This window comes from Poecilia mexicana, unplaced genomic scaffold (assembly GCF_051168715.1).
Source record: "Poecilia mexicana isolate PSO_F unplaced genomic scaffold, ASM5116871v1 scaffold_6, whole genome shotgun sequence".
NCBI classification, from domain to species: domain Eukaryota; kingdom Metazoa; phylum Chordata; class Actinopteri; order Cyprinodontiformes; family Poeciliidae; genus Poecilia; species Poecilia mexicana.
This window is the reverse complement of record NW_028263375.1, coordinates 5,391,941-5,409,535: the sequence shown is the minus strand read 5'-3', so window position 1 is coordinate 5,409,535 and position 17,595 is coordinate 5,391,941. Positions and strand designations below refer to the sequence as shown.

Here is a 17,595-nt window from a genome sequence, read left to right as displayed (position 1 = left end):
AGGCTTTACGGTGCAGAAAGCAAAGCGTGCATGAAAACAGGAGCAAAGGGTGAGATAATGCTTTGTCTAGACAGTCAGAAGTCATTTCATTACCCAACGTTTTGGACCAACCCCCTTTTCCTCCAAAGCCTGATGACGCTCTGACGTCCAGTAAGAGAGACGGGGTCATCAGAGTATTTCCTCTGGTGTCAGGAGCCATTAAGCCTCAAGAAGTTGTTTAAATATATCTAAGCCTGGAGACACTGAACAGACTGGAGTCTGGCGTCTCCCAGGTGATTTCTGATGTTCCTACATTCGATCTCTGGTTGTCGACCGAACATCGAACAGTTCCTCCGGTGAAACAGTTATGCATCGTTCTGCTTTTTAAACTGTAAATTGCTCTGATCTTTTAGACTATTTTGTTCATTTTTATGACTATTTCTGTTCACTTTGCATATTTAGTGGCGTCTGAAGCTGTCCTCAGTGCTGCTCTCGCTGTCAGGAACTTAATATAGACGAGTTTAATAAAAGACAGCAAACAGAAGCCGTCAGCGGCCATTCATGACCTCCCTCTTCGTCTCCGTTCTCCTCCCCTCCCTCACCCTTACACTCCACGCTGATCCTCCCCAAAAAGAAGATTAACCAACCCCTGACAGAGAAGTAATCTCTCTGAAAACATTGACTATTATCATTTCAACATGCTGCTTCTCAACGCAGCGAACTGCCTCTCTGGTATGCTTAATTGCAGTGTGTGGGACTCACAATGCTCCTTTAGGTATGCTAAATGGAAAGCCTTGGCTACTGAAGGCGTTCCAACATTGTAAAAGTGCAACAATGGATCTTTGGAGTTCAGAAATTCAAGCATAGATTTCAGATCGCACGGAGGGTTTGAGATCATAAATATGTTGGAACTGTAAGTTCGGTGAAGATGGATTCATGAGAACTGGAGCTCCATTCCCAACAAACTATAATTGGTCCCATTGTTGCCTGTGAATGTTGTCATGAGATAACATTCCACCCATCTGACCTCTTACGGTTGGTTCATTTAATTACTTATCTGTGTTCTGCACCAGGCTTTCAAGCTGCTGCTGATTCGGAAACCTTCAGCTTTTCTCTCAAAGCTGGATTTCCAGTTCAGTCATGAGCATTTTCTTTTATTGTGGGGGAAAATTTCAAATCGACTGACCAATGGCACCTCAACCAAAAACAAGTGGACAGAGACTGAAGAACTCTGTGGAGCTCCTTCAGTGACAGACTGTTGCATACGATGTGCACAAAGGAGCATTTTAGGAGATCCTTCCTCTCAGTAGATGTAAAACTTTATAACCATAAATGTTCCCAGTAAGTGTTTACATGCATTTCCACTGTTGTTTTCAGTTTTTACACATCTTAAAATGGAACTCAATCAATCAAGTTTCAGTCAAGTTTATTTTTATAGCACATTTCAGCAACAAGGCAGTTCAAAGTGCTTTATATCTTAACAACACACAAAAAAATACAAAGTCGTAGACAGTAATTGTCAAGTGTCATCATTACACATTATATTATGTTTCAAAAGCAACTCTAAGCCGGTGGGCTTTAGTCCGGATATAAATGTACTCAGTGTTTCGGCTGTTTTGCAGTTTTCTGTGAGTTTGTTTTGTTTCTGGAGAATTTGGCGGTTGATAGCTAACATCGAAATCAATTTTTTTATACTAATAAACTGTCTAAATAAGTTATTTAGGATTCTGTCTTTTTTGTGTAATTTTTTTCAATTCCTTCAATATTTTGCTTTATGGCTGCAGGATAGCCATAAAGCTGTCCTGCAGTGTGCATGCTTCTGAGCTTCTGCCACTCAGCTCCTTCAGACTAGCTAGCAGCAATTAGCAAACACTCCTCGGAACAGCTCAGTATGCGAGTTTCTTCTCAGCTGGTAAAAATGTTGCTAAAGGGTTAATAAAAGACCCATGTTATGATGATTTCCTGAAGGTGGAGTTTCAGAAAGAGCACGGGTTTCTTAAAGAGACAGAGGTCCAATTTCAAGGTGTTAAATTACAAAGTCAAATTTGTTTATTGTCATATTTCATATTTTTATAATAACTGAAGGTAACATAGTTACTTGATTGTGCTATAAAATCAAACTATGTGCCTTCAAAATATGCAATACTGCTACTTCAAGAAATTCTTGATGGTTTTTATCAATACTTTCTGCCACAACCTGCTCTTTAAAGACATTTTTGATCTTGATGTTTCCTGAAATGAAAGAGTTTGACACCTCTGCTGTACAGTATTTTTATTTTATTCTTTATTCTGTTTTCATATATTTTAATGTAAACCTACTTGCATTGACTTGCTTTCTATTTCTGTTTAATTTGACACGTATCGGCCACAGTTCATTGCACCTGAATAGGCAAGCATCTCTTTGACCGCGGGTCAATGAGTGACCAGAGCTGAGCAGGAATTTGTGTGCAAAGATTGGCTAGCCTCATAAAACCAGAGCCATCCATAATCACCCCGGCAGTTTCCACACCGGCCGTCCGTCACTCTGCGCCTGCGATTATCCTGCCGGCGCGCTCAGTCACACCGTTCTCTGACGCAAACCATCATTCAAATTATTTTTAGCGTTAAAGTCCAGGCGCAGGAATTGGTAATCCAAGGAGTGACATCTGGCCTTCAGGGCTTATGTGATTAGCAGAGAGCCTTGACCCTAATAGCCTTGCGGACGTTCTTCACTGCTTCTCTGGAAGAGTCAGACGGCGCTGCGCAGACGTGTCGATTTCACGGAAAGAACCGACAGAAAGCAGGAAGAAGAAGGTCTAATTTAAAGCGCCTTCAGTCCTGATAACCACTAACGGCTGGAGTCAAACTGCAAAAATACAAATTCTTTTCAAATATGCTGGTGTAAATATCTTAGTAAATTTGATTCAGATTCACTTTATTTTGGTAAATAAAATATAATTTATAATTCTGTATTTTAGGGCTCTTAAAGCTCACCAAAAAGCAGATAATTTGAGTTCATCTTTGAATTCATTCCACATTTTCACACCAATAACAGAAACACTTTACTTTTCTCTTTATCATGTTCAAATATTAACAAACCTCATGAATTATATTTACTCTGTCTTAATTTTAATAGTTTCTAAATTCCAGAAAGATTACTTCAAAGCTTTATGCATTATTTCTAGTATTTTTGTCACTAAATTTTAAATTATTACTTTGAATAAAACGTTTATCAGTTGGTTCATGAGATCGCACTTTATTTATAAGCCTAATACCTTTTTTTGTAACTAATATGTTGTTTATCTAATATGTTATCTAATATGTTGTTTTATTTGCATTTCCTCATATTTCTGAGCAAAATGACAAGCAGGACATAACCAAGAAGCCTTTTCTTGGTTACTTACCAAGAAAATATTTATTAAATATTTTATTTTCAGCAATATTCCTATTTTATTTCTAATATATTCAATATGAGGCATCCAACTTTTGCTGTCTAAACATTTTCTTTTCTAAAATCTATGAGAAATATGAACTTTCAAGTAACTTCAGCAAGATAAAGGAGCTCGTTTTAAGTTAATGCTTTAATATTGATTTTAAAAAGTACTAGTTCCACCAGCAGATTTTTATTTTTTTTTACTTATAACAATACTTTTTTCACATGTTGTAAGTGGAACTAGAACTTTTTCACCAATATTAAATAATTTTTGACTTTAAACAAACTCCTATAACTTGCTGGAAAGTTACCTGTAAGTTAGTTTTGCACTAGAAAAATACTTGGTGCAAATGTTTTTTGCAGTGTGGGCCAAACTATAAATAAAAAATTCAAAATGCAGGAAGAAGAGAGGTCAGCAGTGGCAAAATAAAACAATTGAATCAAAGTGTAGAGGAGGGCAGCAGCTTCCTGCTCAATTAATCATCATCAACAGTGAAAGGCTGAAAATGACCTCCTCTGGCGGCACAATGGAGCCCAACTAATACAACTGTTGTCCTATTTTGGAAGAACTATGGCTGTTTAATTATTTTTGAAAACAAAAAAGGTTCCCAGCAGCTAATTTCACCTCCAGAAAACAGAGTTTGAAGGCTTTTTACCTGAGTATTGTGGGAACAGGGGAGAAACTCTTCATTTCAGGTCTCCAAGTTGAATCCTTGGATAATCGTTTTTGTGTTGTAATAATAATTTCTGTGTTACAAAGGAGTCTGTTTGCAGAAAACAGAGTGAGATAAAGGAAGGGACTATTTTGGGCAGCAGTTTGCTTGGAGAAGCTTTTGCTTATTCTGAGGCAACTCGTTCCCAGGAGTTCAGCCTCGCTGCTCGCTTCTGCTTTTGTTTTGCTGTTTTCAGGATCTCTTGCTTGTGCAGGAGTTCAGTGGCCCTTCTTCTTGTTTTTATAGTTTCTTTCTCCACCTCCTCTTAAGTGAGTAATTGTGTACCAATAATTGCCTCTGCAGGGTTGGGGAGGATCAGGAAAACATGATTCCTTCAAAGCTGCATTTGTCAAACCTGTTTTTTCTGGTTTTATTTTGTGTTGCTGAGCTTCAGTGGAATGTCCAATAAAAAGCTGCTCTTGTAGTTTTCACACGTCTGCAGATGGGAACAAAGGGGAAAAGGCATTTCCTCTGCATGACCCGGTGGTTTGCATGAGCAATATGTAATTTAAATCTGCTTACTTCTTAAAGCAGCTGAGCAATCTGAAGAACTTCCTGACTCAGTATTGTGTTTTTTCACTTACAAATGCCAGTATTATATGAATCTTAGTAAGAGCTTCTTGTGAACATGTTGAAAAAATGGTGAAGCATAAGGGAAATAATGCAAGGTTTGTGTTTTGTTTTTGTACAAAAGGTTGAACAGAAATGCTTGCCACACTTTTCAGATTGTTTGCTAATAATTTGGTAAAAGTAATTTATCTGCTCTTTGTGTTGATAAATTAACATTTTAAAGGGGTTTAAATACTTCGAGTGTCAAGTATTTTTATATGACTTTGATGCTTTGGAAGATTCAGTTAAATACATAAATATTTATATATCAAGTTTATTTGCGTAGCACATTTCAGCAACAAGGCATCTTAAAATGCTTAACATCATAAAAACACTAGAAAAACCAACAAAACTGAGAAACCAGAGACAAACATTACATTTTGTCGAGTGCCATCATCAAAATCATCAACACATATCATATGTGTTGGTCAGTGTTTCATAGATTATTAATCAAAAGCAACGGTGGGTTCTTAATTCAAAGCCACTCAGTTTTTCAGTTTTCTGGAAGTTTGTTCCAGATTTATGGTGCATAGAAGCTGAATTCTGCTTCTATGCAGAAAATATATATCATATAAAATTATGCTTTCCAATGTAAGAATTTGGTGCATGTATTTTGACCTAAGAGTGAAAAACAGTAGTGGGGTGGGAGTTAGAAGATTTATTCTCTTTTTGATTTTGTTGTTTTATTGATTTGTTTGAAATAAATGAATATTTCTGTGTTCCAGTGACCTGCTCCGACCTCAAGCTGTTTTTATTTAAAGCTCTTAGCTGCTGCTCCTGTTTCAGATTCCTAACTTCTACACTTTCATTTTCTTTCCCCTCTTTTTGCAGGTATGGCCTCGCAAGTGCAAGTGTTCTCCCCTCACACTCTCCAGTCAAGTGCCTTCTTTAGCGTAAAGAAACTGAAGGTGGAGCAGAGCTGTAACTGGGATATGACAGGGTACGGCACGCATAGCAAAGTCTACAACAGCAGCAAGAACGTGTCGGCCACTGGCGGCGCTCCTCTAGGCCTCAGCGGCTCCTCCCTGCCCTACGAGCAGACCCTGATCTTCCCGGCCAGCGCCGGCCACATCGTGGTCGCCTCGGCCAGCAGCACCTCGGGGGCCGTCGGCTCTCTGCTGGGCAGCAGCAGTGGAGACAGCAGCGGCGGTAGCGGCAGCGGAGGCGGCGGCGGAGTCCACAACCTGACGCGGCGCAGTACGGTGAGCCTCCTGGACACCTACCAGCGATGCGGGCTTAAGCGCAAGAGTGAAGAGCTCGAAAACAACAGCAGCGTGCAAATCATTGAGGAGCACGGCCCACCCATGATCCAGAACGGCGGAACCAGCGGAGCCACGGCGGCCACGGCGGCCACCGCCACCTCCACGGCGACGTCCAAGAACAGCGGCTCCAACAATGAGGGCGACTACCAGCTGGTGCAGCACGAGGTGCTCTGCTCCATGACCAACACCTACGAAGTCTTGGAGTTCTTGGGGAGGGGAACCTTCGGCCAGGTGGTGAAGTGTTGGAAGAGGGGAACCAATGAGATAGTGGCCATCAAGATCCTAAAAAACCACCCATCGTACGCGCGGCAGGGCCAGATCGAGGTCAGCATCCTGGCGCGCCTCAGCACAGAGAGCGCAGACGACTACAACTTTGTGAGAGCCTACGAGTGCTTCCAGCACAAGAACCATACGTGCCTGGTGTTTGAGATGTTGGAGCAGAACCTGTATGACTTCCTCAAGCAGAACAAGTTCAGCCCGCTGCCGCTCAAGTACATCAGACCGGTGCTCCAGCAGGTCGCCACGGCGCTGATGAAGCTGAAGAGCCTGGGGCTGATCCACGCCGACCTGAAGCCGGAGAACATCATGCTGGTGGATCCTTCGCGTCAGCCCTACAGGGTCAAAGTCATTGACTTTGGTTCAGCCAGCCACGTGTCCAAAGCGGTGTGCTCCACCTACCTGCAGAGCAGATACTACAGGTAAGAGCCTCAGAGACCTGCTCTGAGATACGCTGCCTCCCAAAGGTATTCATGGTACTGAAGCTTTCTCAGCCTTTGTCACACAAGTATTTGTATTTTATTGGGCTTTTACATTATAGAGCAACACAAAGTATTCAGACAAACTGTTTGCTTTGCTCTGATGCTCAGTGGATCTGATTTCAGTCAGAATTCATAAAATCTGTGTTATTAATGCTCAGCTAAAAAGTTAGCTATGCTAACTAAAGCAGTGTACCAACATATTAATAATACGTTGGTATAGAATATAGCTTCCACTAAATAATATGCTGTTACTTAGTGGAAACTAACGCTAAGGCACTAGCTATAGCCATTTTGGCACGTGTTAAACAAACTTCAAAATAAGAGCATGAATATAAATGCCTAACTACTTGATGAATTGGTTCTTAACAATCTATAATCAAACCTTCAACACAGATTTCCAATTTAATCAACTGAATGTTTACAAAACAGCCAAGCAGATGAGTGCTTTAAAATGTATTGATAAAAATTTATTTAGAGGAACGTTAAGCGTTCAGAAAGCTTTCAAAGTTAGCAAAACTGCTGAAGCGCTAAGCGAGAAATTAGCTACGCTGTTAGCGCATTGGCCCATGACTGATTACCAGCGTAAATCCAGCTGATCTGTGAAGGCCTCTTCGGTCAAGCACTTTAACAATCTGAGTTGTCTGAACATTGATGAATTATTGAGAACCATAATAATCCATGTCTGTACTCAAGAAGATGCTCTACTCAGATTAGAGTATAATTCTGCAAAGTGTGTAAGTCCTGAAATTGGGTGGAGTTTCACCTTCTAGCAGGATGGTTACAACGGCCTAGTCAAAGAAAAATCCTGAGAAATCACCAGTTGTGCAAAACAGGTGGCATGTACCTTCAGATAAAGGTGAATATTAATATATGGTATGCCACACTTTTCAGATATTTTTTCTCTTTTTCCAAAATAAGCATTGCTTTGTTTCTAACTAAAAATCCAAGCTGTTGAAAAGGTCCCGGGGGTGCGAACACTTTTGCATGGAGTAAAAACAATGAAGTTCTAAATCTATCTGGAGAAGATGCAGAAAAGAAGAAATGTTAGTTCATTTCTTCCTCATGGTTGCGTGTATATTGTTTTTTGTTTAATGGGAATGTTTTCATTGTTGGGCTGATTAATAACCATCTAGAATCGCTGCTGCTGCTTAAATCGTCTCCACATTCCAGCTTTGTGTTTTCCTCATATTTACTGCGTTTGTTAAACCCTTATTTAATCCTGAGCAGGCCAGTAAAACTCAAAGGCTTGTAAAGTGGCCAGCTGCTTATTGTGTTTAATGAGATAAAACAAGCATGTTTTGGTGCTACTTTGATGATTATGGAAGTCCTGCTCAGCTTTCTCACGTCTCGCTCAGCCTCTCGTAAAGACGCAGCAGACCACAGGGAATTTATGAAGCAGTGACTTTGTTTGGTTCCAGAGAGAAGTTTGTGTTAAAAACGGGCTTCCTGTTTGCAGTAGAGGAGAACTGAAAGGATCCCAGATAAACTCCTTCATAGAAGAAGAAGAAGAAGAGCGCTAATACGCATATATTTGCCCTCCTGCCTTTAGATAGCCGGCCCCCACCACAGAGGAGCTCCCGTTTCCCCAGGGACAGAGTCGAGGGGTCAGGCTGAGTTCTCCCGTTATATGTGTTTGTAATCCACACCAGCGGGGCCGGCACCAGAACCAGATGACACTCTGGGAAAACCCGGCATCCCTCTCCCAATTCATGTTTCTACCTACAGAAAAACTTTGTTTCGGTTTGAGCAAAGCCAGAGTTAAGATAGTAGATAGTTTGGGGCTCAGGTGTGGTTCTGGCTTTGATGGAAGAGCAGGTGTGTGTGAGCTGTTGCATGACACACACACACACACACACACACGCTCGCACACATATGCACACACGCACACACACAACTGCCAGGTGTTGCTCTTCAGCTCGGCTTTGTGCTTCTTTCTGCTGGAAGAGTCTGTGAAGAATCGTTTGGTTGTTTCGGATGTTCATGAGTCACTTTGATGTCCTCAAAAGCAGGGTTGTCCAAAGTGTGGTTTGGGAGCCATTTCCAGGCCATTGGACTGATTTTGTGTGGCCTCTGAATGAGGTTTAAAGCTTTTCCAAATAAATCCTGCTTCTATTACTGATAATAGACTAACCTTTTTAAATTTTCTTCAGTTGAGCCTGAAATATATGCCTAAAGTGGTTTCCTTTCTTTCAATAAGGAAGTTTTGGATCTACAGTGATTTTCATCTTCTTTTTCCACTAAAAATTTTCTTTGTTTAAATAAAATATTTCTTGCTTAGTTTATTGTTGAACAAAAAAAAATCTTAAAAAATGTAACATGGCTACATCTGAGGTCAAAGGTTGTAGTCAAGCTGTAATTAGTTAAACTGAAATTCTGCTTCGAACTGAAAAAGTGATGTGTGTATATTTGCTCTGGAGGTCTGTCAGGTGTTAGTGGATTATAATGTTTGCTTTTTCACCTCCATCATTCATCCTTTCCCTCCCTTCTCCTCTTTCTGAAGCTAAAGCCATCCTCCATGCAGGTGGTTCTTAACATGTTTCTGACAATTATCACCTCCATAAACCTGCAGTTCTCACACTATGGTAACATTTAGTAGAGATATGTGTAAAACCAGCACAAAAATGTAAAGCATACATGATTTCTTTCTTTCTATTTAAATCATAGATGAGTTTCTCTAGATCTTGTTGGGACATTAGTCCTTTAATTCTGGAAATTTTCTTCATTTGATAGAAGGCTGACTTTGTAATTGTCTTTATGTGACTCTGAAGGTCCAGGCCTGATCACTAGTTTCCAGCTGTAGAAACTGAAGCTTGTGATGCTGATTCTTGATCGTTCCTCTTCAGTATCAACTTCAGTTTTGTTTCTATTCAGCTGGAGAAAGTTATGGCACCTCCACATACTGACTTGCTGAAAGCATCTCTGCTTTGATGGTTCAGGTTACCTGGTGACATCTTACTGGTAACTAATCTTATTACTTGAACTGAGTTAGCAGTGGATATTAAATGAAAGGAGTCCCAGGGTTGAACCCTGAGGTACCTCGCCTGCGACTTCTGTCTGCTCCTATAAAAAATTACCTGTTGATACAAAGACTTTTGGACCAGTAATAAATGAAGAACTTGTACTTATTTGCTTTGGAACTGTAGTTGGTTTGTTTTGAAAGCAATAAAAGAAAGAAAAACCCTCCTTAATAATTCTACCTCATTATTTTTTGGAGGATGTAATTTAGTTATGACTCCATTCTTACCCAGAAAGTAAAAATGTAAATCTTTAAAATAGGACTGATTGCCTTGCATATAAAGTGGTTCTCTGGATTTGCTGTTGTTGGCTTCAGTTAGTTTTTGCTTTTGATGAGTCAATTTGTTGGAATTTATCTTGAAAAAAAATAATTCATACCACTAAATGCAACCAGTTTGGGAATCATGACTTCATGGATTTTTTTACATGCAATATTTTCTCTTATAATTAAGAGTCGTTTGAGCAAATATACTCTGCACATTAAGAACTGACATTTTAAAAACTCAAAGCAATCCTCCTTTAGTTCAGTCAGTCGTTGCCTTTGATTTTAATGACCAGACAATTTTCACAAAGATAACATAGACTCACAGATTGAAACAATTCCCACAAGCAGTTTAATCAATTAACTAATCCAAACGAACTTAAATGAACTGAGTGTTTACATAAGCTATTATTTAATTTAGCTGAAATAGATTTAGAAGTTCAAAGAACAACCCAAAGGAGTTAAATCAATGATCTAATCCGAGCCTAATAAACGAACAGACGCTTACACAAGGAAGGATTTTTATACAGGATGAAATGAATGGATGTTACTAGAACAAATTAAGCCTCAAATTCAATGATGTTAATATTTATTTTTAACAAAACTGGTATGATATTCTCATGGTATAACCTTAATGTAAACACACCAGTTTGTTTTAAGCTGTTTATGCCATTATATGTGCGATTATCTGAACAGAAAGGCACCAATTATTCCTTCTGCTGCTATAGATTAAAACAGTTAATCAATAGCAGGTGTTTTCAAATTTATTATCCAGCTTTTCATGCATAGGTTTAAGCGAACCTCCAGAAGTAAATATCTGCTAAATTTAGTTGTAGTTTAGTTATACTTAGTGCAGAATCCTCCTGATGTTCTTCTCTCAATAGACGAGCACAAAAATAAGAGGCTTAGCTGTTCAGTTTGTGCGTAATCAACCTGGAGTCGGTTGCTTCACTTTCAAACTGCAGTTTTACAACAACACGACCCGAAACTGAAACCAGGTGGCGCCGGTTTGGTTTGCAAACCGTGATCCTCTGTGATTTTTAAAAGCACTGAACAAACAAACCGGTTTGTCGTGAAGAAAAATGTCAGTTTTTCTGCTCTGCACAGTTGGCGCCGTGGCAGTCATGACCTCTGCTGTGTGTTTGTCACATTATTTTATTTATTTGTAGTTGGCAACAGGACAGTGCAGCGTCCTGTTTCAGGCAGCTGACAGTCAGTGAGCAGCAACATAATCAAATCCCGTTCCTTCCTCTTTAAACCATAGTGGGAAACATTTTAATAGTTTTGAAGTCGAAACTATTTAAAATTGCAAGATGAAACAGAAGCACGTTGAGGTCAGGATTGAAATGATTAATCACATTAATCATGATTAATTGATTATTGAAATAATTGTCAACTAAGTTAGTAATCGATTATTTGAATATACGGACACAAAAAAGGCCATCTGCTGAAAAAACATCTTTATTGCAGTAATTAAACAGAAACTTTACAAAATACATACATTTTGCAGTTGAGGCCTTTGCCTGTAAATTTGTTTCATCTTCTCTCAGTTCAGATTCAATAACAGAATATATAATAAATATATTGTTAATATAACAATAAAATATGTATTTTATTTCCAAAATAATTGAACTACTTATTCATATTTATCTTTTATTGTATTTCTAATATGGTATAAAAATGCTTAAGTGGTCAAATGAAAAATCTGATTAATCAGAATTATCTGTAGAACATCCGATTAGGAACATAATCGTTAGTTGCTGTCCTTGTTTCAGGTGTCGCCTGTCGTTGCTTCAAGTCAACAAGCAGGTTATAAAACAGTCCTGTTTGTTTTCCGTGGGAGTGACGAGTGGAAGAGGCCGGAAAGATCATCCCTTCATTTCCTCTTGGCAACAGGAGGCAGGAAAGAAAGACTTACCCATCAGCCACCAGAACCCCGACCGGGGGGACCTGGCGACCCTGGGTTTGATGCTCCAGTGGAGGGCGGGGATGGGTGTTGTCGGGTCTCAGCGCTCCGTAATGAACGATTTCTTCCAGAGAAATGCACTGGTGGTGGATGAGTACCATGGGTGTGTTAGTGGGCAGAGTTCACAGCGAGATCAGAAGCTTAAAGGATAACATCCCTCCATCTTTAGTGATCACAGATGAGAAGATAGCAGCAATGTTCACCAACAGGGTGGAGATTCCACCCAGGTGTGCTTATTATCCTCTATCTTCACCACAGTCACATCCCCGCTCTGTATTGATTCCTGTTGAATGACTTTTTGTTTATCTTGTTATGAACAATGACTGTTTTTTTGTTTAATGAGGTGAACCGACCGGGGAGATTAATGGCGGTAGCTGTTTGCTTTTTGGATGTCCCAGATATTGTTTGCTGTTGACATTATATGTCCTGTAACAGCCTTGCAAATGAGTTATGGATTTTTTCACAAGGTTGACTCATGCAAATAAAAAAAAAAAAAGCAGCGCTGAAGGTAAACAGCAGTTTAGGGTTCAGCTGTGTTCAGGGTCGTCAGTTTCTGCCTGTTGGACTCTTGATTCCTCTGCTTTTCAACACAGTTTTCATAAAACATCCACATGTTCTGTTCTGTTTATGTCCTGATTACATCAGTGTTTGACCTAACCTTAATCTCCCTTCTATCTCCTCCTGATGCTCCTCTTATTCCTTCCTTGTGGCTAATTATGTAACAGGTAAGCTTCCAGCTCAGGCTATCATGTGCCAGATAAAGAAATGATTGTCCTGTCCCAGATGGACATTTTTGTCCTATTTATCTCCTCTGGCTAAGGCCATGAGATTTGTGGAATGCAGCAAGATGTTGTTTAAGTTTATGTGAGGTTTCCTGAGGTCGTCCAGCTGAGAGCAGGCCTTGTGGCGGCAGCTGGCACTGACACGGACATGCATTGTGCAGAGAGATGAGAGTATTGAAGGAAAAAAACACATAACACACTGTATTTGCTGAAGATTTATTGCTGTTGTGTAAAAAAAAAAAATGTATTTTGACTTTGACTGTTCCTCTATGCAGTATTTCTAGATCTTTCAGCGTCCTGGTTCTTATCTGATACTCTCCTCTTCAGCTCAGCCAACAAGTTTTCAACAGGATTTCGGTCTGGGAACCGAGATAGGACCGTTCATTTTGTGACTGGTAAACCTGGAAAAGTTTCTGGTTCATTGTCCTGCTGAAAGATTAAATAATACATTTGGATGGATGGATGGATGGATGGATGGATGGATGGATGGATGGATGGATGGATGGATGGATGGATGGATGGATGGATGGATGGATGGATGGATGGATGGATGGATGGATGGAAAACATTATTTTTTCAGCAGCTTGCTAGCTACCTAGCAGCTGAAAAAGAACTATAAAATAAGCAGCACTGTAACAGTTTGGGTTAGCGTTCATAAACATAACTTAGTAAAAAAAAGCTTTTATTTTCAGTTTTTATTACAAACTTGCCTGTAACAGCTTACTTTATCCTAAAGCATTGATAACGTTTCCTGTTTTATTCTAACTAGAAATCAAGCTCATAAGATAAATGGGGACATAATTTAAAAAAAATTCTGTCTAAAGTTCTGACGCCAGTCTGTGCTGTAGATTTAATAATCATTCTGTATATGCTAAAAAATACCCAAGAACTCGAAGAAAAGTGTCAAGACTAGAGTCTTTTTAGGAACCCTGTTTTATAGACATCATAAACTTAATTGCGTATGAATCATAATTTATATAGATAGTTTTATGGTTTCAAATATTTTTCCTTTAGAAGTCGTGATGAAAATGAGTCAGCAGCTTCTGAGAGAGAGGGATGAGATCCCTGGAGTCACAAATAATCGTGAGTGGTCGAGTTATTCTCATAATCAGTAAAAGGTGACATCTGAGGCAAAGAAAAGCCACAAAAGTCCATAAACTCTGGACTTTATGACTTTTATGATGGTGATAAAAGCAGGAGACTAAATATCCTGCATGTAGATGCGTGTCCAGCTGGATGGGGTCTGTTTGGGCTGCCTGAGTGTAAGATGAGTCTCTGCTCCACCTGTCTGGATATCTCGCTATCTGTTGTTAGCGTCACCCAACCAGACAGACAGGACAGGCGTTCCAGCACATTTACCCGGACTCCGTCAAACATCAAGGGGTGTTTCAGCGAATCAGGTTGCTATTAGTTACTGTTCTATGAAGCGTGCGTTAAAGTGTGTGGGTGTGTGTGTGTGTGTGCCAAGGAGGGGGAGAAAGGTAGGAGAACAGCGGGATCAGGTTGCTAAAGAGGAGCAATGATTTTTCGAGAAGGACTGAGAGACAGGTTGGCTTATCTGCAGCGGCGCCGCTAATAGCGCAGGTGTTGTTTATTAGAAGATTCTCATGATTGAACAGTGGGGAAGAAAGAAAAGGGGGGAATGAGAGCAGAGAGAGGGCTGGAGGTGTGGATGTGCAGATGGGTTTTTGTTTTGCATTCCTTACCTCTACCTGGGACGAGACACTTTCATCCCCAAGCAGTGGCAGATAATTCCTAACCCAGATGAGCTTTCATTAGTTTCAGCCTGACAGGAACGCTGTTAGTTTTTCTGCTGACTTTCACCTTGTTTAATAATTACTTTTTTATAAATTTGCAGCTTGTGACCGCTGAGGTCCGGGGCTGTCTGGCTGCTGCTTACAGTAGATGCTAAGGCCATAGATCGCTATCAGGAAGCAGCAAATAAGAGGCAGACCCCTGAAACGATAATTATCGCTCTGTGTATTCACTGTTACACTCTTTATGGCAGTTATAATACCTTAGTATGCATGACAAAATCCTAATAACCTGCTTCTCATTTATGATTTGCCTCTGGGCAGCTCTTCCATGTGTCTCCACAGAGCAGTCAGCAAGCAGCAGGCATGTAGCAGCAAAGCTAATTAACTGCCGCTAGTCAAGCATATGCATCAGGACATATATAACTCTGCTGCACACATTTATTCTGAATGAAAATGATTGAATTATTTAAGATGGATGTGAACTTTGCCATGCAGGAGACAGATAGACCCATCGCTGCACTCTGACAGGCTGCACAGGTGTGCGCGCTGCTAGCGCTCAGACAAGAGGTTCAACGCACTGTTTTATTCTGGATGCTTGTCTTTGTTCTCCGTCACAGTTCAATTTCCATACATTAGGCAGGATATGAGGCTGGGGGAAATGAAGCCGCCTCGATAAAACGCAGCACGCTGCCCACTCAGACTCACTAAGGCTGCTATCTCTTCGCTCTCTATTGATCGGCTTAGTTGAAACTGGATTTTTTTTCCTCACCTAAGCTTTTGGTGGTGTGTTTAGGAAATGATGGCAGAAGACAGTAGTGACTTATCTGCCTGGAGTTCCTACATAATGCTGCTTGGTAGGTCATTGAAATGCAGCTCCTGTTTCAATTTAAGTCAGAAAATCATTAGTAGGACATGTGATTTGTAGCTGAAGTATTCAAAACTCTTGAACTGTAGGAAAATTATTCTTAATTTTCAACATTTTTCACAAAAAAAACAACTTAAAAACAACTCCAAACTAATCAAGTCTGACCAGACTTCCTGTCCCGTCTGAAAACCTCACCTGACCAAAACACCTTCTTTCATCTCTACATTAATTATTAGCAAACTTTAAACTGATCTTCTTCTTACCAATGTTCCGTAAAGACCAGATCTGTAAACGGATTCCTTCACATGAGCTTTGGCTCTAACCAATTAATTTTCCTTCAAAAAATATTAATAATCAGAATGGAAACTTTCAATAGCGTTATCATTTTATCATGTGATTAATTGATTTATTGCTTATTCTGACTGGCTTTTGTCTACCTATGTTAAATTGGAACTATTATTCAAAATGAACAGTTTGCACGTTTTTATACTTTCATTTGAGTTTCTACTGCTTCTAAAAACAGCCTAAACAAAAGTTTATGTTTTTTAGTGTCTACATTTTTGTTGGTTGTGCAGGAGGCTCCACTTCTGCTTTTCAAAGATGTACAGTTGTATAATCATTACAGTCATTTTCATGTGTGAATTTTAATGTCCACGTGACAAGACACCATAAAACAGTTCTAAACAGGCAGAACTGAGCAGACTGAAATCTCATTATCTCTGAATTACTTTGTTAAGAAAATGTAATGAACATATTTTGTGTTGCCCATAGATCTATCCTAACCTGTTAAAGGATGCATAATAGGTCACCTTTAGACTTTGAGTTTATGTTTGGAATGTGACAAAGAAAGTTAAAAGGGTGTGAATAGTTTTACATTGGACTGTATATTAATTTTATCCACTGAACAACATGTTTAGCTCATTTATGTAGGATTCAGGCATCAACTGGTTGGCAGGGTGATGGCTGACTGGCACAGGTGCCCCTGGGTCTAAATAAATCATGAGGCTGCCTGCTGATCGCCTACCTCCATCATTCCTCCATGCCCCGCCGTCCCTCCACAGGGAGCTCCAGAGAGGGGGCAGCCCCCCTCGAAACGCGCGCCGCCTCACCTTCCCTCCAACCCCCTCATCACCTCCTCCATCCAACTCACATGAATATTTAAAAGCTAACACCAAGATGGAAAATATGCCGCCAGGCCTATAAAGACCTGGTGCAAAAAGATTCATTTTGGGACCTTGAGTTTCTTAATTTATTGCAGGTCAGGAAATTAAATTTAGAGCAGTTTAATTACAGGGAGAGTGGCGTTATGTGGACAGTCACAAACTGAGACCGTTGACAACAGTCAGACAGAGGGCATGGGGAGAAACTGAGAGAGTGTGATCTGCTGAGGCCCGGCAGGGAGCTGCAATTTGCAAAACCATGGCTCTGTGCGTGTGCGTGTGTGTGTGCGTGCGTGCATGCGTGCGTGCGTGCGTGTGTGTGCGTGCGTGCGTGCGTGTGTGTGTGCGCGTGTGTGTGTGTGTGCGTTTGGACCTTGTGCCACTGTGATAGAGGATGCCTGGTGTGCACAGACCCATGCAAGCTCCCATCAAGTCTTCAACAGAACAAAACAGTTTGTTTTCTCAGTTGCAGGAATTTGCTAATGTGCAAATATGTCTGGTAAATAGTTTGGCTAATTCTGTGGCAGACAAGCCGGCGGGTCTCTGCTGCTCTGCAGATTCATCCTTCACTTCACACTAAACCCCAAAACTTCGGCTGTTCAGACTCCACCTTAGTCTGATCTGACCAAGGCGCAGTTTTTCCTAGCATCCCTCCCAAACAAATGGTTGTCATGGCGATGGTATTTGGCTCCTCGTCCAGCCAGTCGTCACGGTTCCAGTTGTTTTTAACAGTTTAAAGTCCTGCAGCGTTACAGGTAATCTGTCATCTAGCAGGGATTGAATCTCCTGTTTTCCTTTAAAAATAAAACACTATGAAAGGAATATATTCGTCTTATTTTTATTAAAAAAAAGAAGTTATGAAAATTTAGATTTCTTTGGAGATTATGCTACTCAGAAAAGGAAAGAAATAAAAAGAGAGAAGAATTTATTGCAAGGATTTTTATGCAGGCTTTATCAGAGGGGCCAATAAATGTGGCTGGCAGCGTATAGCTCCTATATATGGTGACAGTTGTTGCTCTATAAAAACGTTGCTGTTTTTCAGATGGATGAGTTGA

At 40.2% G+C, this 17,595-nt stretch overlaps 1 protein-coding gene across 2 annotated transcripts in view; it reads left to right on the top strand.

Moving 5' to 3' along the window:
- Nucleotides 1-17,595, top strand: part of hipk2 (homeodomain interacting protein kinase 2) — a 94,528-nt gene that overhangs the window by 16,162 nt on the left and 60,771 nt on the right. For both annotated transcript variants that reach the window (XM_088006121.1, XM_015005069.2), the window contains exon 2: nt 5,545-6,673. In XM_088006121.1, coding sequence (XP_087862247.1) covers nt 5,545-6,673 — 1,129 coding nt within the window. The remainder of the gene's footprint in view (nt 1-5,544; nt 6,674-17,595) is intronic.